This window comes from Pempheris klunzingeri, chromosome 4, assembly GCF_042242105.1.
Source record: "Pempheris klunzingeri isolate RE-2024b chromosome 4, fPemKlu1.hap1, whole genome shotgun sequence".
NCBI lineage: Eukaryota > Metazoa > Chordata > Actinopteri > Acropomatiformes > Pempheridae > Pempheris > Pempheris klunzingeri.
The window spans coordinates 14,135,940-14,160,326 of NC_092015.1; the positions used below are offsets into that span (position 1 = coordinate 14,135,940).

At 43.8% G+C, this 24,387-nt stretch overlaps 1 protein-coding gene across 1 annotated transcript; it reads right to left on the reverse strand.

Moving 5' to 3' along the window:
- Window positions 1-3,587: 3,587 nt before the first annotated feature.
- On the reverse strand, window positions 3,588-23,914 carry mettl16 (methyltransferase 16, N6-methyladenosine). Its single transcript, XM_070829269.1, has 10 exons — window positions 23,790-23,914; window positions 23,436-23,568; window positions 14,365-14,552; window positions 13,527-13,667; window positions 12,978-13,093; window positions 12,589-12,731; window positions 10,440-10,509; window positions 8,915-9,004; window positions 4,947-5,120; window positions 3,588-4,518 (listed from the first exon to the last, which is right to left on the reverse strand). The coding sequence occupies exons 2-10, from the start codon at window positions 23,561-23,563 to the stop codon at window positions 3,889-3,891; spliced, it is 1,680 nt and encodes a 559-aa protein (XP_070685370.1). The 5' UTR covers window positions 23,564-23,568; window positions 23,790-23,914; the 3' UTR covers window positions 3,588-3,888.
- Between the last annotated feature and the right edge of the window lie 473 nt (window positions 23,915-24,387).

The following is a 24,387-nucleotide window of genomic DNA, read 5'->3' on the forward strand; positions in this document are numbered from 1 at the left end:
TTTGTGAATCACGCACCGTTTGTAACCGCCCACAGACAGGCACACTCCCTCCCGTCCACACCACGGAGACGGCTACAAAACACGGATTGTCGGATCGGATTAACAACTACATTATAATATCAATCCACGGCAGTGAGACTGCTAATATGCTCCACGGCTGAATACTTTTTAGAAAAATGTTCACCAATGCGGCTACAAGCTAGCTACATGCTAACACTGATGTCGCCTAGCAACCACATTAGTTCCCATAGTTCGGCGGGCTAACCTAGCAACAAGGCGGAACAGAACCCCTTAGTAACGGATAAAATGTATAATGGCTGTCGTGTTTTTAGGCTGCTTGTGTGGCTTTTCCTTCAATTTCACACCGAAAACGCTACTTCCGCTCCTGCGGCTGTGTCCACCTTACAGGCTCCACTGTGTTTAACTATAATACTTGTTGCCTGGCGTCTGTGCTCATGTAAGCGATAAGACCGCGCTGACAACCGTCTCCGTAATTTACAGGTAACCATGACTGCAGTGAATTTACATCTCAATGATGCATTGTCCACCCACCAATCAGGGAGAAGAACAACAAGCTATGGCGTCCGCACACATGGATACAGGCGGTGTTATGTGCTGCATCTGTCTCCAGCGTCCAGCCCTCAGATCAACACACCAGCGGTGATAAAACGGACGAACTGGAGGTAATCTTGTTTAAGCAGTAGTTAGTCAATAAGGGTCTAAAGAAACCACATTAAAGCGGTGTGAGCTGTGGGAGGGGTGTACAGATTATAAACATGTTAAGATCTACAGAGGACATGATGCAGTCTGCTGACAGGCATCACGTTACTATTACATTTTTAAATATTCGACTAGTTCTCATCCAGTGAAATAAACAACCCCATTACCAACATACAGGCAGTGATGGAAAGTCTATGTACTCAATTACTACACCCAAGTACTACTTTACTTAAGTATTTCTATTTTCTGCTATGCTTGATACCACTAAACATGTTGGAGGGAAATATTGTGCTTTTTACTCCATTTCTTTGAACTTAAGTTAATTTGCAGATTCAGATTTATATTACAAAATATAATCAACAAATGATAACACAGCACAATGAGTACTCCTACTTATAGTAGATTTTGATGCCAGTACTTTTGTACTTGTATTGTATTGCTTGTAAAAGACTTCTAATACTGCAGCACATAAGGCAACAACTTAAGGCTAAAACTTCACTACTCAGTTGATATAGAATATCTGATATTTGGAAGGGGAATATAAAAATAGAGAAGAAGACATATGCTACCATATGTAACCTGATCTTCTAGTCATTTTTCTGTTATGGATTAATCATTAATTTTATAAAATGTGAGAAAATTGAGACAAATACCTATGCAGTTTTCCGGAGGCCAATGTGACATCTTCAAATTTATTTAACAATCTAAAATTCAAAAAGATATTTGATTTATAATGGTGAGAAAGCAGTTTAAAAAAGCAGCATTTAGGATCTGGAGCTAACAAATGTTTGGCATTTTCCTTCATCAATGACCTAGAATATAAATCAGTGATCTTGCAGATAAATTTTCAGTTAGTGAGTTAATTGATTAATCAAATGCCTGTTTTTAAATATTACTGTGGCTCTCAAAGGACTCCCTCGATCACACACAGAGGCTGGTGGAGTCGAAGTCCTGACACAACCGAGGGACATGAAGTATGATGTAGAACCGTCAAGTCACTTTTCTTAATAGAGCCCACTTTAAAACAACAGGAGATGACCCAAAGTACTTTCCAGATGAGCCGGATAGGTTAGCACCAAGGAATAATACATAATGTAATACAATAATACATCAAATGGAAGACTAAAAATGGAGCACTTAAAATAACTAAAATGACAAAAACTAAATCAAAACAATAAGATAGATAATAAGATCTGAATACAATAAGAACATTATAAAGAATAAAAAGGAGAGAATCAAAAATACAGGCTGACTAATGTAAACGGGAGAAGAAATTCAATAAAACATACAATAGGTTGAGATGCAGTAAGAGGATGTCAAAAATAAGTTAAAAGTGGACTTGAGAAAAACCATGAGGCAAGACTGAAGTAAAAGCGAGACAAAACAGGTGGGCACAACGACTCTGGAGGCTTTTTAGAGTGGAGGTTGGCTGTTAGCAGCTGGTCCCACTTCAGATTACTTGCCAGTCTTTGTCTTGGCAATGAATCCACTACGTTGAAATTCACACCATCCTTTAAGTGTGATCAGATATGTATTCCCTCTCACTGTCTGCATGCCTGCCTTCTTCTCTATGATGTTGGCTTGATCAAAAAACATTACTTTGCCAAATATAGCCAGGGAGATTGAGACGGACGACACTGTGCTGCTTGAGTAAGGGACTGTGATGCTGTTTACAACACGCCAACAGTGAATGCACACACACATACACGTCTAGCTCTGCATATGTAGGCCTCTCTTCCTGTTATTCACTCAGCTCTGGTCAGGAAGTATATCGGCTACAACAGTAATAATAGTGGACCACAATTGTAAAGGCTTTCCAGGCACAGGAAGGACAGACGGCTCCAGCAACATCCTGAATTACACAGGCTGTAAATTTAGGACATGCCTATTGTGAAGCCACATTTGGATCAATGTGTCATGTCAAAGCCATTCACAAAGACCACATGCAATAAAGCAGCAATTAAATTACACTACTCACAAAAAGTTAGGGATATTCGGCTTTCAGGTGAAATTTCAGGATGACCCTAAAATGCATTCTAACCTTTCCAGGTGAACTTAATGTGACCTTCTCTAAACTTTTGAATGCACATGTCCAACTGTTCAGTGTCTCAGTACTTTTTGCACAAGTTGCTGTTCTCTAACAAGAAGCTTAACAGCAACATTCACAACAGGTTTGATCCATGAATCGACCAATACATTTCCTGCTTCAGTTAGAATTGGTATTTAAACAGTCCTCCTCATCATGCTGTTCACATTTTGACATCATGAGACCAAGACGACACCTAACAATTGATCAGCAGCACCTCGCCATTGCGAGGCTTCAAACAGGAAGTCCTCAGACGGAAGTTTTCACTGAGCTTAGAGGGTCACAGAGTGTCATCAGGAGGTTGTAACAGTGATACAGAGTGACTGGAGGAGTCACAGAAAGGAGAGGAGTGGACGTCCTTTGGCCACATCCCAATTTATTGAGACACTGAAAATTTTTTGTTGTGGTATACCTACCACTGTTGTTAGATTTTCTTTCAATAAATTGTTTAAAATGAAGAAATTACCATTGCATGCTTCTACTTAAATGCCCTACTTTCATGATATATCACTGTCACATTAACTTTTTCCATTTTCCATAAATTTCATCTGAAAGTCAAATATCCCTAACTTTTTGTGAGTAGTGTAATTAATATTGATAAAAAATGATCCTGACAGGAACAGTCCCTGATAGAAGATAATACACTGTCCTCTTGTGGTCATATAAAGGTACTAACAACACAACCAAAAATGGTCCACTGTGTATAAAAGATGCAACATGAAGTAGCAAATGTTATAAAATGTACATTTATTGCAAATGTTTTGACTAATTTGAGCACAAAAATACCAATATACAGTATGTACTACCTTAAAAGGTAAACTGCCAAGTACAAGAAAATAAGATGTGATGGCAACACATTATCATCTACTGGAATGAACTTCCATACATCACAGAACATTTTCCAAAGTTCACAAAAGCTGTATACAATTATGCACAATACAACCATTTTAACTGTCCAAAAAGAAACTTCCAGACTGACCGGTGCTAAGCAACCACCTCTAAAAATACTTGTGAAATTTTACTTGTCATTTCACATCTGAATTTTTCATTTTAAAAAGAAAAGGATCCGTTCTCCTGATCATTCACGACTTTACGACAGACTTGAAAAGTATGTTCTTCAGATAAGTGCACAGTTGGTTCATCAGGTCTTTATTCTGACCCTCCACCCAGTGCATCTCGATCACCACGTCGCTCTCCTCCAGCATCACATTCAGCAGACATTTAAACAGGAAGTGTTCGACTGCACCGGGGCTCGGGGTTCCCTTAGAGGGCGGCTCACTTGCTGCTGCTTCTGCTCCCTCTGTGCCGGTTTCCTGCCCTGCTTCTGTGCAGGTAGAGGACTCCATGTCCACATCTTCACCTGATGCCTCTTTCTGTTCTCCGGCTGGGTTGTGTGTTACATCTTTGCTCGTCTCGTTTGAGGAGGCGCCACTGCCAGTCTGCTCTGTCTCCTGTGCAGACGTAGTTTTGTCTTGAGTGCTGTCGTCCTGCGTGTTGCTGCCCTGTGTGGAGGCAGACTGGTTTAGATTCGTTGCCGTTGTGGCCACAGTGGTTTGAGAGCTGGCTCCAGCACAGTGTGTGGCCCTGGGAAGCTCTCGCAGCTGACGTGACCCTTCGCGTCGCTTCTGTCGCCCGTGGATCCAAGTGTTCTCCACGGCTGTTAGAAAGAGGCTCTGCTCCTGCTTTCGGCATGGGACACGTTTGTGCAGCACCTGCAGAGCCGCACACAGAAGACAGTCAGACTAATGAGGAGGTTTACTGGAGATGGATGATGTATTCAAAGTATCCACTGTTAGGGCTGTTAATGCTTTTACTGTAATACTATACATTATATCTTATTCACCTTTGAATCCAATTACACTCCTAATTAGAGCTGTCCCCTTGTGACTGGATTATCTGAGAAATATTTTAGTGCTAAATGTGAAGGGGGCTGCTGTGGGCATGGAAAACCTACCACTGTTTTAATTGGCATGCACGCAGTGTCACGCCAAATGCCACACTGAGGTCAATGGGCGCAAAACACCTAACAGACAATATTTAAGCACTTCCGCAGTCTACCACTTCAGCAAAGGTGAAACTGAGGTTAGCCTACTTTGAAGTCATCCATTTGCAGCTGTGCTGTTGCAGTGTTAAAGATTACCCGCAGGTCAGTGAGCGTTTTCTCCAGCAGAGCAGCGATGCTGTCCACAGGGCTGCAGGCAGCACCGGCTGAAGCCGAGGCCTTGGCCTGGAGGTTCTTCAGTCCCGCCTCTGGCAGTGTGAAAGACAGGGGCTTCCTCGCCTTCTCCAGTTTACGCTTCTTACTGGGAGGAGACTGAGATAAAAGAGGGAGATCAGGTGAAAATTAACCAGCAGTCTGTAACAGAGTGTTCTGACATACAAAGCAAAATATGAAGGACACAGAAGGTACAGTTTGATAGAGAAAAAGAGCACCAGAGGGTCAGACGGAGAAACCCACTGGGATGTATGATGTCAACATGCCAAACATACCAATGGTACCATAGTCAACAAGACTGGTAAACACAGGAGTCATTCTTAAACATGCATGAAAATACTGATTCTAGATAAATTGGATGATAAAAAAATACAAATGACAATAGAGGAGAAAGATGGGAAAGTGCTCAGTTTGAGTGTGGCTGGGTCCCACTCTTCCGCCACAGTGTTTAAAACAAAACTCACAAATTTTCAACATATCAGTATGTTTGACCTTCAGAGGCATGTGCGTCTGTGTATAGAAAGATAGACAGAGAGAGAGAGAGAATATAGTTGAATAAGGGCTTTTTTTGCTCTGTCTTAGCCCTCAGGATGTAATAAAACATGAATCCATGGTTAATTGTCTGTTGCTCACCAAGAGATACTATGAGCCGATAAACTGTAAGCTGTGATGGAACAAATAAACACAAGATGCATGTTCATTACGCACCACACGACACAAGAGGGCGCTCAAACCACGTGAGCTCCCCCCTGAGCTAAACACCATTTCTCATTTCTAATCCCCTGTAATGTCACGCTGGGATGGCAGTGGAGGTCATTACCCAACCATGTCTGAATACAACAGACGCTCCGTAGAAACTGTCCCCTATGCGCCCACTGCAGCCGACATGCCAACGGCGCACTCCCAAGTCAGTGCAGGCTGACTGAGAGCGAAGAGACAGCAGGGGTCTGCAGCCGCACTGTTCCGTGACAGAGCAGACAGCATGGCCGACTGACCTACAAACGGCAGAGGGAAGGAGCAGACTGTGACCTTCACACTGATCTAAGAGTCAAGTTTGAGCTTGAGTTTGTAGCCGCTTTTTAATTACTTCACATTCCTCTCACACTCTTAAGAGTTATTAGAGAAAGACAAAATAAATAATCAGAAGAAATAAAGTATAATAAATAAAATCAACATATCTTCATTCACAATCTGCTTCATTTTCATTTAAAAAAAACAAACATCTTCACTCCCTGAAAAAAGGTTTTTCCAATCTTAATCGTCTGTTGGTTTTTAGTCGACATGATGGTCATTGTAGATGCACGTCTAGAGGAGATGGACATATTTAATTAGTGGGTTGACGATGGACGCTGCCTCGTCTAGATGCTTGTTAGAGTTTCTTTTATTTCTTATTGTCTCACACAGACGTCTCTCCCCCCTTTTTCCTCCACGCTTTCTAAGCCCTGCAGCTCATTGTACAGGGAAAGGAAATCAATAAAATCCATCATGCCGAACCTGTCTGTTTGTACGGAGCATCCTTGACACAGATTCTTGTACTAATACATTGACACACACACACACACACACACACACACACACACACACACACACACACACACAGAGACAAAGAGGAGGGAGACAGCTGTGTGTTGACATATACACCTCTCCACTGAATAACATCCCCTTCTGACTCTGGTGCTCTTTCCCTCCATTATTAATCCCACTTACCTACTCTCACCTCACTGCACACACACCAACACACACATACACACACAAATGACACCCTCATGATAATAGCCTGGCCTAATTTTGAAAACTAGGCACTGTGGAAGCCAACAAGTCTAATAAGAGCTGTTCTCTCCAGATCCACATTCAATCATCCATCTTGACCTCCTGAAAGCCCGTGCACTCACACACACAGTCACACACACACGCACACAATGGAAAAACAAAATGCTGTTTCTCCTTCAGGCAAACATTGTAAATCATGGGGGTTGGGAGGATTGGCGTGGTCAGAGTATATTTTCTCTTTATCAAGTCTCAAAATCTCTACACGACCTCCTGAACTGTGGACCCTCCTCTGAACCCTCTCCTGCCAGAGGCCTGTATGAGCAACAGCACACCTCGGGCCTCAGATAAAGCCCGGCTGCCTTTAGCGGCCTATTTTCTCTACTAGTTCTTTTATTCTGTCTGCATTTGGTCCAATCTCACCATCCACAGCCTCCATCCTTTGTCTGTTTTTGCTGGATTTCTTTATCTGCATCTTGTTTTTCCTTCGGTCCATCCATCGATTCTAACCCTTTCCCAAACACTTCTCTTTCCCCTTTAATCAATCCCATCTTTCCCTCTTGGTAATGAGAATAATTTCCAAATCTTTTAATATTTCACCTTTAAAAAACAGATCATCAAAAGTCAAGAACTTCGTTAGAGGCTCTGTGTTGAGCTTAAATCATACTCATGATTTCTGAAGCCATTCTGGGTAATATACTGTCCTGTGATCATAGACGGTATATAGAAGTGGACATAGCTGCCGGGTCTGTTAAGTGAAGCCAATGTGGAAATGCCTTAAACCTGAATTCTTTCTAATGGCCAACTGGGGCGACTCTGCTGGTTGCAAAAAGACTTTCGGTTGTGTAGCAGTCTATGGGAAAATTAGCCTACTTCTCACCTGACTTATTACCTCAGTAAACACTTAACACTGATCTTCCTGGGTAAGAGCAATGGTTAAGTGAGAATTGGGAAAAGTCGATCATTTACGTGAAACCAGCTGGAAATAAAAATAAAATGTATTCATTTTGAAATGTATCAGTCCAATTATACTAGGGACTGGGTGAGATTATAAGTCACCTTGTAAATTTAGAAATTTAGTTCAATGAAGTGTCGCTGTGAGAGACAGTTTGACTCCTGTCTGCTTAGTTGAAATAAACGAGGAGGAGAGTGAGGAGGACAAGATGGATGTAGTAGTTTGCAGGCTGGCCCAGTAATATGAGGGTTAAGTAGGTCACAGTTGCATGCATGCCACATATGTTATAGTCTATATGTAACATTAATGAGCACCCCCATGCACATACATACATACATACATACATATATATACACCAGACGTCCATAACAGCACACGCATGCAGGCAGAATTAGGTAGTCAACCATGTGGAGAATTACACATGCAGTAACCTGTGACAAGTAAGCACACACACACACACAGAGCGAACACGTGCTCAAGGGGTCTGTCATGTAATGATGGCGAGCAGCTCCCAAGTGTAAATGACGTGAGAGCAGAGGAGCAGGGGGAGGAGGGGGGTGGTCACAGGAGGAAATGTAGGCCAATCATTCTGCTCAACTGCTTTTCTGCTGAAAAGGCCAAAACATAGATGAGTCCGACAAAACACAAGCAGCCCTCATCACACAGCCTCTGCTACACCTGCCTTCACTTTCAACCTGTCCTCACTGCAACATCACTCTGTAACTGTTTGCGCCGTTTCACTGCCCCTGCTCCCCACTCACCTCCAACTCTCTCACTCTTCAGACATGACACTGTGCGCACACGGCCCTGCCCTGGCAACTGTTGCCTGGATACAGACTGTTAAAAAATCACATAAACGTCTCCCCAGAGGAAGGAATAAGTGCTTCTAATGGAAAAGGGCTGGAGAAGGGGATGGAGTCTGGCGAGGGCCGAGAGGATGGCGCTGGACAGAGGTGGTGCATAATTGAGGAGGTGGGGTTTGTGGAGAAGGCAGCTCAAGTATCAAAATGACCACCTCTGTTGGCCATTTTGTTTATTTACATGTGTGCTGCTGTATGGGACCATATGTCAAGTCTATTCTTTAATGCCCCACAAAGCAATCTGAGGGTGTAGCAGGACGGGAGTTCCTCAAAGTGCACTAAAGACAGAAATAAAACCTACGCAGACTCACCGGAACAATCACATCATCATAGAAACTCCAGGCCAGCGCCCACCTCATGGTCCGTCCCTGACAGAACTCCGTGTGTGTCACTTTAGGCACCTGAGACAAAAGAAAAAAGGTCTGATCAGCGCTCAGACACATGCAGCAGATGATTTATTGGAAAGTATAGCACAGAAACTGACCACATTTGGCCAAAAAAGCTGATTCCAGTTTTGCAGAGCTATTTATGGTTGTGTCAGGGTAAATTTGATGTAAATATTTTAATAACTTACATGAAACTGTGCTTTTAAAACAGCCAAAATACTTTTCTTGTATCTTCACATTTGTTGGAAGAAATATGGCTAAAAGGCTCACTTTATTTATTAATTCATGAAAACATGGAAAGAGAGTAAAGAGTAAAAATATATGAAATAATTACCAATAGAATAAAATCACAGACAAGAAAAAAAAGATAAAAACAACTCATTCCATAATTCAAACTTCAAACGGCTGTAGTTCTCGAAGCAACTGGCTGCTTTGAGTGAGGCAGCATTTTGAGAGTACGACATGTAAAGTGTGTGATAAAATGTAAACCAGCTCTAGATAACCAAATAATTTCCACCTGACCAATACCAGAGAGCTTTCAATGAACCCTCGACATGTGACGACCTTCACATCTCTTGGTGACAAAACAAAGATCCGTGATGTGAAAAGACACAAGCAGTGTGAAAACCTTTGTGCTAGCAGAGCACTTAAACTGTCTCTCAGGACCGCTTCGGTAAATAGGAAGAGGAGGAGGAGGAGGAGGAAGGTTACTAAGACAAAGGTCAGAGGTCGGAGAGGTCTGTATCTGAGACAGCGAACAACATTCACATTTGCTAAATTAAAAAATACAAAGAGAGATGAGGAGACACTGGAGAGAAAATCGAGTAATGGGTGATAAAAGCATTAGCATATTAACCAGGCCCGGTTTCTGTTTACACGCACTATAAATTGAGGCAGCGGTCTCCTCTCTGGACGTTAGCCAAGGCGGCACTCACTCTGATGAGCAGCGACAGCACCCTAAAATCTCTGGAGGAGGTTTGAGGGAGGGCAGGTGCAGCAGGGACACTCGAGCTTATTTATCTATTTATTTTTCATTTATTCAAGCATGTGAGGGAAGTGACTGGCACAGGACCAGAGGCCTGCAGCAGTCAGGAGTCATGTGCTGGGCTATTCGTTAGGCTAATGACACTAATGCATGTTAGCTACAGTGTGCCGTGTGATTCATTCGTGCACTCACGCATTCATGGCTCGTTTGTGACGCTGCTTAGCCGGCAAATTAGAAAGAGCTGATGTGTTATATTTCTCTGCCCGTACAGTGACAACCGTCTGCTTCAATGCACAGTCCCAGGGGAGTGTTGGTTTGAGAGGGGAGGCAAAGATTGTTTCAACAAGCTATTATCTAAACCTGCACAAAAGGGAGCGTGCTGCTGCATGAACTCACAGAGATCAAAAGCTGCTCTCATCGATTGCAGACGATGCAGATGTATTTGTGTGTTTGTTGTCTACTCACCCCTTGCTTCCTCAGCTCCTCTTTCAAAGGTGTCAAGCTACATTTCTTCCCCAACATGCAGCTGTACCACCTGCAGAAAGAAGAATCCATGTTAACCAGCTGTGTGTCCCCATGTTCAGCGGCTGAGGGCCCTGACAGGAGCTACCGAGCAGAGATCAAACAGGCCTAGGTGAGCGTTAGGGAGCAACACAAAGACCAAATAAAACACGAGAGACGGGGAAAACATCCGGGTGTGTGCGGCCCTCAGTGGAGGAAAAGCTGTTTTGAAGCTGTCCCTTGGTGGAGGCCTGATCAATAATCTCTGCTGCGCAATAAAGAGATGAGGTTGGTCCTGATCAATGAGCGGTAGAGTCCTGCTGGGGAAGACGGAAGACAGATAAACACATCAGGGACTCAGTCTGGATGGAAGATCTGCCAGTTTTCACAAACCTTATTAGGTTATTTAGTTTTAGCTGTTATTAAGGCTTATCACCTGCTGTTCATTTAATATCCAGATCTCCAATACCATGTACAAATACATGCAAGTACTACCCCTAAAGTTCCTGTTCTTCCCCCCTAACAGGGACTTTTTGTGGGGTAAAATAATGCCTGTGGAACTTAATTTATAATCCTGGTTCCTTTAAAGGTTCCTTGTCCCTGAGGAAAGTTCCTGCTGTGGAAATGCAGCTTAAAATGTAGGAAAGTGCAGGAAACGGCTTCTTTTTTTCTTTTAGGCTGAAGGACCTCTGACTTGCGTTCAAGCCTAAGCTCTTTAAATAGCCCTAAATGTACAAAGCTACAGTTACACCAAGCTACTGTTGGTGAAATCACATCTTAACAGCAGTTTTAGCTTGTGAATGGCAGTGAGGGAGGAACAAGATTTGAAATCAGGTTTGGTAGAGGTGGAGGTGCACAGAGGGGCGACAGGACGGGAGGGCAACATGTCAGCCTCAGGTGACACAATGAAATATTGAACAGCTCTAATATTCACAGATGTTCCTCACTTTTCCACACAGTGGGGGGTGGGGTTGGGAGGGTGGGGGTGGGGGGGGCGGCTTCCCTCCTCCACCAGCGGCTTCTCAAACATCCCAAAGTGTGCAGCTGCATTAGCATTCATATTCATCCTCTTCACATGTTGAAGCACGGCTGTGTGATTACAATCTTATTACCAGAGATGGTAATTTTCATATCAATGGCGTGATGAATGAGGAGTATTACCTCATCTCTAACTGGGGTTTTGGGCATTTGGATGGCAGTTATACTGGGGACTATGGTGGCTTGCCCCAGTTAGACGGTAATTACACTTCAGTGGAAAGAGGAGCGAGAGAGGAGCAGGGCGGGGTGGTGTGGGGCGTCTCAAAGGACCAATCGGCGAAGCTGGCAGTGTTTCCATGGACACCTGGCGGCTCTGGTGTCCCAGCATGCTTTTGGGAGTGACAGCTGGCTCCGGTTGGTTTGGCCCAAGCCTCAAACCTGTTCGATGAGACCGGGTTCGCTCTCGTTTCCTCACTTTGGTGTAACAGAGCCACACCGGAGCAGGCAGGTGTTCTGATCAGATCCCTCTCAGGGTCGCTCATCTTTCCAATGACGCATTATGCAAACACACACCACTGCATATAGCGCGCGTGCATGCGTACGCGTGCACGCACACACACTGTACTCTCCTGTAGGCGGCCAAGTAGGTGTGGCATGTCTAATCAGTTTTAATAGCACCGCTCTGCAGCTCCCTGTATCCGTGTCTCACTCTGCTGCCCCGGTGACAGCCCTGGTAACGGGGGAGGGTAAAGACATGGCCGCTGGAGACACCCTCACCCACCAACCCACCCACCCGAACACAGCTGTTCCCCATGGGTTCCCGGATACAGCACGGGGTGTGTGCGCCAAAATCATTAAACCTACTCAGGGTGACAGCTCCATCAGTGTGCAGCAACCCATCTGCACATTTCACTCTGGATGTCTCCCCTTCACTGGTGCTCTCCGCTGCCATTTAAACCTCTCAAAGCCTCTCCAAAGAGAACAAAACTGCAGCGCTCTCATTCATCCATTTGTCAGTTCAGACATGTAGCTGTGTAGCCCTGAATACTGAGTTTCTGTCTATGATTGGGCTTCATGAATCTGGTTTTGCACACAAAAAAAAACATACAGGTCAAACTCCTGCCCTTTTCCTCACCGCAAACGTTTCTTGAGCTGCAGGCTGTCATGAATGATCCTCTTGACAAACTCCAGTTCCCCACCCTCGGCCATGATCTCCGTCACCCCGCCTGTGTTCACTGAACTGGGAGGAGGTCGGCGTGAGTTCCTGGAGTTCACCCCCTGCAGAGAGCAATAAGGCAGACAGATTAAGCTAAAAATCCTATTAGAAGCCTGTTACTATCGTGCAAACAAAGTGTTTCATGTCAGGCCTGTTCTGACAACTCAACAAGTGCTGTGTTTACCCACTACGAGTCAAAGACACTGTTCAAAGTAGTGTATGCTTTTGAATGTAAATGTTTAGACAGTACAAGAGTAAAAGAGAAAAAAAAAAACATTTTAAAATTCAAAAGTCAGTGAAATCTGTACCTTTGCCTCCAGCTGGTTGGCAAAAAAAGGAGGGTTGCACATGCAGAAGTCGTACACGATCTCAGTCTCTTCTTTCAAAGCGTCCATCAGTAAAGTCTTCTGAGGGACTTTGACAACTGGGATAAAGATGAGGCAGGGGTTTTTGAGTTGGATGTTTTCGCTAATCATGATATGATTTCAGGCTTTTGCAGACAAAAGTTGACTCATTACAGAAATGTGGCAAAATCTTTGGTTCTGGTGACAGTCCAGTGAAAACCTGATTCAATGGCATAGAGGCCATACCAGCGGAGCCTTTCAGAAATGGAGAACTTTGCAATGAAATCTGCTGGTTTTACCAGTAGCCAATATATATTGCTGACTTTGCTTAGTCAGTTCACTGTCACACTGACTCTACTCATTCTACATGTTCACTTTCACCATTGTCTCCTAAATTGTTGCCTGTGGCCACAGTTCAGCCACAGTTAAACAGTCTCCTTTGCTCAAATGACCGCAGACTGCTGTGTAAACGCAGCGGTTAAATGTTCTTCAGGATGAGTGGACCACACTTACCTTTAATGAGGTCAGACAGGTTGTTCTGCTCCACATTTCTCTTGGCGTAGTCAAAACAGATGTCATCCACCTCTGTGGCGAGAAAGTACCAGCCGTTCATTGTGGCTCCCAGCAAGGGGTAGATGCAGGACGCCCCAGTGCCTGATGAAGCACACACACACATATTTGGCAGCTTGAGGAAGTGTGTATTCATTAGGATGATGAATGGCTTATAACCTTAAGGAGAGTAAATGTCTGTATGAAGGGAAGGAGAGATGGTGCGTTTCTGGGGGATCATCTTTAACTTGGCCGCCATAATGGACAATAAATGTCAGTTCCAGCAGCCATTATTAAATAACTCCTGTATGACTACAGCTGCACAATTCAGTGTGGACTCAAAGATGGCACCTGTTCGCAAAGGAAGAGGTGATCCATCAGGGAGAGGACAGCTTCAGAGTCGGGGTCACCAATCAGTAACCCCAGGCCCCTAAAGAGGACAAGCACACACACACACAGCTTTCCCCCTGACAGACACAACGTTAAACAAGCTGTGACATGTGGATGGGGATTTGCCTGGTGAGTGTTGGGAACACTGGGAATGACTGGGCTCATGTGCACCAGCTGGAAGCACCACCTGACATTTCATGTGCTGCTGGCAGCCGCATCCAGAGTAAACAAGAACAGGGGTTTCAGACTCAAGACTCAGATCAACTGGGAGCCCCTCACTAGAAGTCTCTACACCTTTTTAAGTACTTTTGTCTTTACGCTAAATTTGAATGATATCCACTCCGAAGTCTTTTCCTCGCCTCATTTAAATTCACAGCACACTGTAAACGGTCACAAACAGTAATGGTGGTACCGATGTCGATGCCCCTGCGTGGCTGCTTCTGGCCGTCGATGAGGTCCTCCACCCAGTGGATGTAGTTGAGGCGGAGGGGGACGGTGGGTATGAGGCGCTCCAGAGGAATCTCGATGGTCAAACCAAAGTCCTCCTTCAGCAGGGTGCAGGTCAGCGCTCGCACCGCCTCCGGCTCTTTGAAGTTCACACTGGACGAGAAACAAACATGGCCGACTGTGTTCATGTCTTTAGGATCAAAATTGAGCTGCACAGAAAACAGACAAAAAAAATCTATATCCTCTATATCACTCTAAAATGTATCTGATAGTTAAAAAGGAAAACTGAGTTTAATCACAACTTGAGCCTTGTTTTTGTAGTTTTGTCTATTGTGATCGTAAAACAATGCCCTGTTTGCTCAATCAGGCTCTTCATGATTGAAATTAATTCAATTGTAATTTCACGTACAGCTACAGTTTTTTTCAGATTTATCTCCCACACTTTTAATTTAATACAGTTGTCATTAAAAAACAAATGAATTAAAAACACAGGTAAGCCATATGTGAAAACAATGTCCAACCCTGGAAATTCAAGTTTATATCAGACAACTCTTATGATAATTCACCGTTCAAATAAGCTCATGTAAAAGGTTTATAATCGTCTAACTGCTCGTGTTTCTTGGTGCATCTGCCCTCCTTGTCTTATCCAATTGGTGAAACCATTCTTCAAAATCCCTTTTGATTCAGACATAAATCATAAAGCCATCATTAATCAGACACATTTTGTGGTGGGATTTTTCCTTTTTTCCTTTCGTTACTGATGTTTGTGTTTGCTAAATCTGAAAAAAATGAACTTGGTGAATACAATGTTATTGTTACTGTTATTAAGAACAGTGGTCAAAGCTACAAAAATAAAATAAAAAGCTGGTATGAAACCAGAATGTCCCTTTAAGAATGATTTCAGTTTAGTGATATGCTGATCCTCTTTGTTTTACCAGTGAGACCTGACAGCAATTTACTGCACTGCTCTTAATGCAGAACTTCATTAACCCTCTGCTCCTCACACACACACACTCTCTCACACACACAGACACACACACAGACACACACACACACACAGACACACACACACAGACACACACACACAGACACACACACACACACACACACACACACACACACACACACACACACACACACACACACACACACACACACACACACACACAGGACAATAGGGAGATAAGCAGCCCATCAATTCACAGTCCCCTGCTTATGACAATCAAATTCACATTTCCAGCATCCACATTTTGCACAGACCTCCCACTTTTTACTCCCAGTTCTTAGTTCGGCTCGACAACTTTAAGGATTTCAGCTGTCACGAGAGCGGCAGACAAAACGAGTGGGCGACATAGGTATAATTAAAGCTTCACTGAGCGCTTTCGCACCTTGGCAGATGTAATTAGACACATCCTGGTGATGGTAGCGTCTGGCGCCTCACTAGTTTGGTGTGGGCATATTCCAGTGAGGAAAAAAAAAAACAAAACATGTCCTGTTGGCAGAGCTGGAGAAATAACATTCAAAGCAGTTAACCTCAGATTTAGTTTTCATTTTTGTTTCTTTTCACGAATCAATTACATGTGAACAGTTGAGACGTTTTGCTGTCTCAGTGTTCAGCTCCTCTTCAGTGATACTTCACAACAAATAAAAAAAATGTATCTCAGTTTCAATTTTTCCTTTTCTTCTCGGCTCGTGTGACAACCACACGGCCTCCAATCTAATCCAATTACGTTTAGGCTGGCGTTTACACTAAAAACAGTCCTGTGGTGCTTCAGGTGCCAAAGAGACATGAAATACTATCCAGGAAGTCAAGTTTGAGTGCGAGATCCAAGAGTTTGAGGGTTTATCAGAGGCCAAAACATTGTCGCTGTGACAACCTCACATCGTAAAATCCTATCTTATTATGTCATAAATAAGGTGATGTAATCACTTCATCTTTGATCTCAACAGTCATGACATAAAACAGCAAAAATACAGCACTCATGTTACAAAGTAATCGGATAGGAATGTGGGCATTCAGCGTTTGGCCAGATGATATCATGTCGTGATTTGCATAAATTAAGTCAGGTTTCATTTTTTTTCTTCCTCAGGGCCCCGGGGCAGTGTCTGCATTTTTAGCCATTTTTAGACCGACTGCACTGAACTGAACTACAGACGAGAAGACAACGTAAAACGAAGGTGAGGGGGCTTGCTAGAGGGCTGCAATGTCTCTGCAATTCTCTTTCCTGCATGGCATATCTTTGATCAGGATTTGTCCTTTTAACTCCCACATAAAACAAATTTCCAGGGCTGCCTTTTTCCATCTATGTAATATTGCTAAAAATCAGGCCTACCTACAAAGCTCTTAATGGTCAGGTTCCATCATATCTTAAAGAGCTCATAGTACTGTACTACCCCACTAGAGCACTGCGCTCCCAGAATGCAGGCCTACTGGTGGTTCCTAAAGTCCTCAAAAGTAGAGCAGGAGGCAGAGCTTTCAGCTATCAGGCTCCTCTCCTGTGGAACCTCCTTCCAGTTTGGGTTTGGGGGGCAGACACCCTCTCTACATTTAAGAGTAGGCTAAAAACCTTCCTTTTTGATTAAAGCCTATAGTTGAGGGCTGGCTCAGGCTTTGGACCAGCCCCTAGTAATGCTGCTATAGGCTCAGACTGCTGGGGGACTCCCCATGATGCACTGGGCTCCTCTCTCTTCCTCTCCATCCTTATGCTTCATGTCCCTTTAATGTCTGTTATTAACCCGCCCTCACGCCTGCTTCATTTTTTTATAATCTATCTACTGTCAGCTGTCTAATAAAAGCTTTAAAAAGCCCTGAAAGATATTTATTCAGAAAACAAAGATGCAGGTGAGCCCACCTCCGTGCTGCAGAGGTGATTCTGGTCACTGAACTCTGCATCTTCATTCAGCAGCGATAACAAAGACGAACGACTCCGCAGCAGTCAGGTGTGCGACGGATACAAATTAGAAGTGATTTACCTGCAGAGTCTGACATCAATCTTACCCTGCGTCTCTTCACCTAATGAACATATTAGGTTAATGGTGCAGTTTAATCAGCGGCTGAAGGAGCGTGACCTCCTGGAGAACACCTGGCTCCTTTGAAGACGTACAACACGTTTGCACAAGACGAACCAGTCAAGATACTTTCAAAACTGGCCTGAGCTTTGGGGAGGAATCGGACTAATGAGGGAGAAGCGATACATCAGCATAACGCTTTCTCTTTTCCAAAATGAAAGCCAGCCTCTGTCATCTGCCCAGCTCTCAGATACTCTGCCCTCTTTCTTTCCTCCTCAGAGGCATCATTAGATAACGATCAATATTCTGAGAGGGAGCCTGCTCAGGCCATCCCTCTATTTTTAGCCCCCGATGAGTGTGTGTGTGTGTGTGTGTGTGTGTGTGTGTGTGTGTGCAATGCAGACCGATCACTCCCATCAGCAGCACTGCGAATGCCACGTCTCCATGGCAACCCCACCTACTGAACAGATGAGGAGAGCACGCAAATCTGGCCACGCTGGAGCAATGGCTGATGCCAGACGGAGCGTGAGCGCACCCGCGATTTTACGCCTCTGCTGCCACGTAGGTGCAGCGCTGCGTGCTTACGACAGCGACGTGGTCGACGGGATTCAGTGTGGGACAAACATGAGGGGGAAAGTTGGGATGGGACTAAATGTACGGTTCTGTTTCGATAGGACGACTGTGAGGAGGGAAAGAAAAGGAATCAGCTACAGCTCAAAGCTCGGTCCCAGGTTATGTTCGGGTGAAACAAGTGGACGAGCTGAGATGGCGTGAATGAAGGTGGACGGTGAGACTGTGAAGAAGTAGAAGAAGAAAAAGAACAAGGAGGAGGAGGAGAAGAACAAGAAGAAGAACAAGAAGTGCTGAGAGGCAGAAAAGTCTTTGGTGGAGATGGATGAAGGGGGCGACATCATTAGACTGGAGGGGAGTTTACTGCTGAGACAAACAGCTCCACGCTACATGATCAGCATGAAAGCACACACACAGCAACACACACACACACACACACACACACACACACACACACACACTCACACACTCACACACTCACACTCACTCTTTCAATCTCTGTTCACAGAGAGGTGACCTTCAAGGTACATCTACTTCACTACGAGTGTGGTGGGAAAAAATTTTATGCTGATTAGCAGCAACTTCTCTCGTGTCAGGTTTTTTCGACTGAGTGAAACACATTTTGAGTCCTCACAAGAGCAGAAATAAGTGCATCACTTAAAACTCGCCATGAATTTAAAGCTAAACTGACTCTTTGAATATCTATGAGCTCATTTAGTCATATTTTGCAATTCTGCTGATGCTGTAAAAAAAAAAAAAAAAAAAATGGCAGGTTTAGATCCAAATAACCAGCAAGTCGGGCTGAAATCATGCATTTTCTGGATGTTTCACTCAGGAGTTTATTCATTTGATGAATATAATGTTTGTTGGACTTATTTTTAATTTAACAGAAAAACAAATGCACATGTACACATGATTGCACAGGAGTTTTTGCCCACAAGCACCTACACAAAAAGACAAACAAGGAGAAAAAAATACAGCATTTAACAGTCTCCATTTATCTAATTTATCTGGAAATTAATTATTTGGCAAACTCGGCATGTGTACTGCTGGTTTCAATTGAGCGATTAAAAAAAAAAAAAACAACAACACCTGAGTTTAAATAACAGGATCCATTCACACGAGCTAATGAAAGCTCACTGGAGCTGCTAACCAGAAACCCTGCGGCCTGCAGCCAACACAACCCAATTTATAATTCATAATTAGCTGGTTCTCAGATAAAGGATTTGAAGGACGGTGATGTTTGTGCCTGGATGTCACAGGAGGTCACACAGCAGATGACAGCCTCTTCACAGCCGGGTTAGTTGGTGAAATATGTATAATCGCTGACGTACCTGTAAGGCAGTGAGCTTCTTTTCTCTCTCCTATCAGGTAGTAAAAAATATCCATATGGCCAATGGCTCTGCTGGGCTTCCCAGTGAGGGAGCGCCACTCATCATCATCTGTTCAAAAGTGTGACATCAGAGGTCGTAATCATTCATTAATTTCTCCTTTGCTGCTGAGAATGTGTTTAATATTATATCTCTGAGCAAAACTGGTGTGAAAATGTAGCGTTTCATTAATAACTGAGGTGAAAATCCCTCAGCGGATGATCGATTCCCAGCACCATAAAGAATATGACTACCAAATTAAATGTCACCCAGGCTGTTTCATTTTTAATACCCATTCACGACTCCTAATCCCACCCCTCTATCTGCCCGATCTGAGCGCCCTCCCCCTCTCCTTACCCCAAAACGGAAGAAAACCAACACTCAGACTATTTTTGGGGTTTATCTCGTCCTCACTTCAGTTCCAATCACATCCTCCATATTTCTTCTCCTGCTGCCTCTGGTCTGAGCTCGACTCTCTGCCCGCTATCAGCCCTGCTCACCGACGGCCCCTAAATGAAGGGAGACGTATCTCCCCAGAGGGCTGAGCGAGTGTCTCCCCGAGATTACTCACATCCCTAACTCGCTGCTTAAATACTTAAAAACCCGCTAGATGAATTCATTGGGAAATACAAAACCACACTAATCCCTCCACTGATGGAATGACAGACTGACGTGGAGGAACAGCCAAATTTCAGCAGACAGCTCACCAGAGCTGGTACACACACACACACACACACACACACACACACACAGTTGGCTTTCTATAGCTGTGAGGACACTCATTGACATAATGCATTCACTGGCCCCTAACCTTAAACCTGCAAAATCCCCCCCCCAAATTAAATTTCCACATTGGGTGTCCTCCCTTACGCCACCAGCTCATTGTTTGCCTCCTGTCTGTCTGTCTGTCTGTCTGTCTGTCTGTCTGTCTCTCCATTGGCGGGCCACAGACGGACCCTGAGACACTACAAACCGATAATTAACACCTGTCACAGACGGACATCAAGTGGAGTTTTACAGCATGCCCACGCATGCAGGCTCGGCCCGCTGTGAGATGATTTACCGGCCACCTCACAGCCACAAAGGATCAGCCCACACCAATATGTTCACAGTCACACACAGATGTTCAGACTCATCTGCATGAACACAGACAATAACGAGTGACTCCGTCAATGGGCAGACGTGCTACCTGTGTCCTAAAAACACGAACACAGAGGGAGGAGAGCGTCTCAGTGCTGACAGACGAACAGCAAACCTCAAATACAAGTCTCACAATGACTGTCAGCTCGTACATTCAGTGGGAGTTTGCTTTGTTTTGACGGACATTTGCATCGTTTGAGAATAATAATGATAAAATAAAATCTAAATAAAAACAATGACAAGCTGACATGTCTTGCTAAAAAAGACAAGAGCCACTATAAACTGTAAATGTTATTTTGGATGTTCAACTGAAATGAATGGCGCCAATATAACACCCAAGTTTCAGCAGTGATACCAAAACTTGTTTCTACAAACTGACTGCACAAGAACATCTTGCCTCTATGACATAAAACCTAAAATTAGCATAATTGTCATCTATGAGGAAATATGTATAAAAGAATGAGTAAAAAAGAATCTGACAAAGCTTTTGATGCAAACTTTCAGTACGTGACAGGTATTGATACTTGGAAATAGAGACACATTATAGCTGGTAACAAGCTTAGTTTATAAATTTGAAATTTAGTTTGCAGAAAAACCTCCAGCATAAGAGGCAAATGTGTTTTGACAAGGCACAGTAAAAAAAGCACAAAGAGGCTTACAGCAGATTTTACAACAACCAAATCTAATTTGAAGCCCCATTCACAAAATGAACAAAAAGTGCTCCAAAGTAATTTAATTAATAGTTCTGGACGGCGTTTTAACCATCTCACTATTACAGGACATGGACACTCTGCAGGACGAGCCAAAGGAGCCTGGATCCAACATTACAAAAGCACATCTGACGAGCTTTTACAGGGTCTTGCCCTCTTGGCGGCTTCATCGTCACACTGGTTCCTTATAGATCTACTGTATATGTTGGTGTCACCATGTTTTGTCAGATTAGCAAACATGTAGCAAAAGACTTTTCACGCAAAAGTCAAATTTCACACAGAGTTGATCAAAGGAAAGTAGAAGGACAAGCAGCTCTTCGCTTGGAAAAAATCCTCTGAGATCCACTTGAAAACACGAGGATGCCGCTCGCAGGACCAGTGAGCTCGCTGAAGTAGAGTAGCTGTAATTGAAGCTGTAATTATTGCCCATGTGGGTGTGCTAATTTACCCACATATGCTCTCCAAATGGGATTTAAATACCTGACGAGCGCAGGTTCGAGTTAGAATCACTCCTCCGCTGCTACAGAAATAAATCCAGTCTGAATGGGTCTTGCAGCATGTAAAAATTCATAGACGAGAGGAGAGAGAGCTCCCGCACTCTGTAGAGTTTCAGTCCTTGGACCTTCATTAGACACAGCAGGTGTCACAGCATCAAAGTGTAGCTCTAATAAAGTTTACTGCAAGTAAAAAGACAGTGAGCAGGACTTCTCTTTTCTCCTGCCAGGATGGACATTTGCCCTTACGCACATGTCTGCAGGAAACTGAATACGTGCCTTTACTGTGAAGACTAGAACAAAAATCAAAATATATCCAATGACAAAGAATTAATTTTTCACCCGAATGCTCATCTTTATCTTTAGGAGCAGGACACAGAGGGGTGACCCACTGAGGACACAGGATAAAAATCAAACATCAGCTCTTAGCTCCACATCTGCCCACTCTGAACAAGAAAAGCTACCCTGAGCTGTTTGACATCAGCACCACTAATCCCACCAGACATATTCCTCCTTTGGTCTCCTGCCTGGACTCTTTCACATCATGACTTCTCAGCAGCATCTTGCAGCCAGGGGCACACACACACACACACACACACACACACACACACGCGCAAACACGGTGTTTCAGTCTTATAATTTGTGTTCGGTTCGAGTGAAACACGGGAGGCTTACAGGGCAGCTTTTGATTGACACACTGACCTATTTTTTAAATTGGGAGTGGGTTTTACACCGTCACTCACACATACTTTCTGAAGTCTTTCTAATCAACCAGGAGAGCAGCGAACAGAGGCTGCAGTGAAAGAGAAAAAAAAAACTTTTTGACGTTGGGTCCATTAATCATTTGTCCAGACTCCTGCTGCTGCTCCCAGAGGCTGAACGAACAGCAACGATCAGACTGAGTCAGCTGGAGCGGGAGTGGTGCTAAAGGGGATCCTCAGGGCTCAACTGGCACACTGGTGAGAAGCTGTTTGTGTGTGCACACGCACACACACACCAATAGTAACATATGAGTTTCCTGGTCATAATTATTGGGGATGTATTGATTCCAGCTCTCCTGAGTATAAATTCCTCATACGAGTATTTTCTTTTCCCCCAAATTTATGAATGAATGAATCTAGTAGTTAAAACCTGATCTACTTGAGAGGTCAGTATCTGCACTGATATCATGCATTACTAGTAATAATGAGTTGCCGCGGGTGAACACTGTTTTCAAGCCTGAAACTAGCAATGACTGTACATATGTTAGAGATGAGTGTGGCATCAGGCTTCGCGTTACAGATCAACCCTCCAACGTGCTGGATTGGGTTGTGGTCAGAGCGCTGTGTTGCCCAATCAAGTTCTTCCACAGCAAACTCAGAACCATTTCTACTGGGATCTGGACACACTGTTGCCACCAAGTCAGGCCCCCCCCCCCAGTCTCTGTCCCATCATGCTAAGTGATACACTAACCCCAATCCCCATAATCTGGACATTTTAGTCACTGAAAAAACGAGATTCTCCGCAACCAAGACAGGTTTCTTCCATTTCAGCCAGCACAAACCATGCAAAGAGGAGGCAGTCCGAATGCATGTGGACAGGAGCTGCATGGTGTTAAAAAGCTCACAGGTACCACAACCTCCCATTCACAAATTCAACTGGTGGTTAATGGTGAGAGATTTGAGAACCAACCAATTAGATGCAGTGCAGATCACTCCGCCACAATCTAATGTGCAAACACTGAACTCTGTCTCGGGTACTTACATGGGTCTTCCGATGAGGCTGGTGTGCACGTGCTGCTGGAAGTCTGGATATTTGGAGGCCAGGTAACCAAAGTCCGGGGGTTTGTCCTTGTAGCGGTTCCGGGGATGCATGGACTTATTGAGAGCCATGATGACTTCAGACAGGAGGGGAGGAAGACATATGAGCACGGATCGGGGTGAACCAGAAGCAACATCAGGCACAAACTAAGAGAAGAGCACGGTCACTCGTTTCGTTGGACTTTAATGAAGGAAGCTGGAGTTTAACTGGAGTTAAAACTAACGCATCCGTAGAGCTAGTTTGGAGCAGGGAGCTAACATTTAAGCTAATGTGTAGCCGGTGTTCGTGTCTGCCTACCTTTATGGGGCTGTTCGTTGTTGTGCTGAAGCCTGTTACTATTTTCTGTCTGGCGACGATTTTACTGGACCACACAAGTGTGCATGTAAAGCCAGCAGGACTCACGTTGTCCAAACGTTGTTCACTTTTTCCAACTCTCTTCCGGGATTTGCGTGACGTCGCCGCCATACGCAGATACGTGATGACGTCATTAGTCTCAGAGTCGTTGAACTGAATTTTGTAGAAAAAAGTAATAAAATGTCTTTTAGAAAAGTAATTGAACATTTATTCAATATTAAACACTTAAACCTGTCTATTTAATACGTCACGGTATATTTTTAATTTATTGTAAGCGTTATATCACATGGACTTCATTCCATATTGTCACTTTTCTAAAAGAATACCAATGTTTTATAATTCATTATCAACATTTAACATTTTTGCGACACTAAATTTACATTAAAAAGAGTTAAGAGTTACATCAAGAAGTTATTCTGGTACTTAATTTCTGTTTTTTTTTAACCTGGTCTTGTATTTCCATAAGTATGAGCCTTAGTTGAGCCTTAATACTGGAAGTGGAAAATGAAAATATTTTTTGAACAATGATTGAAAATAACCT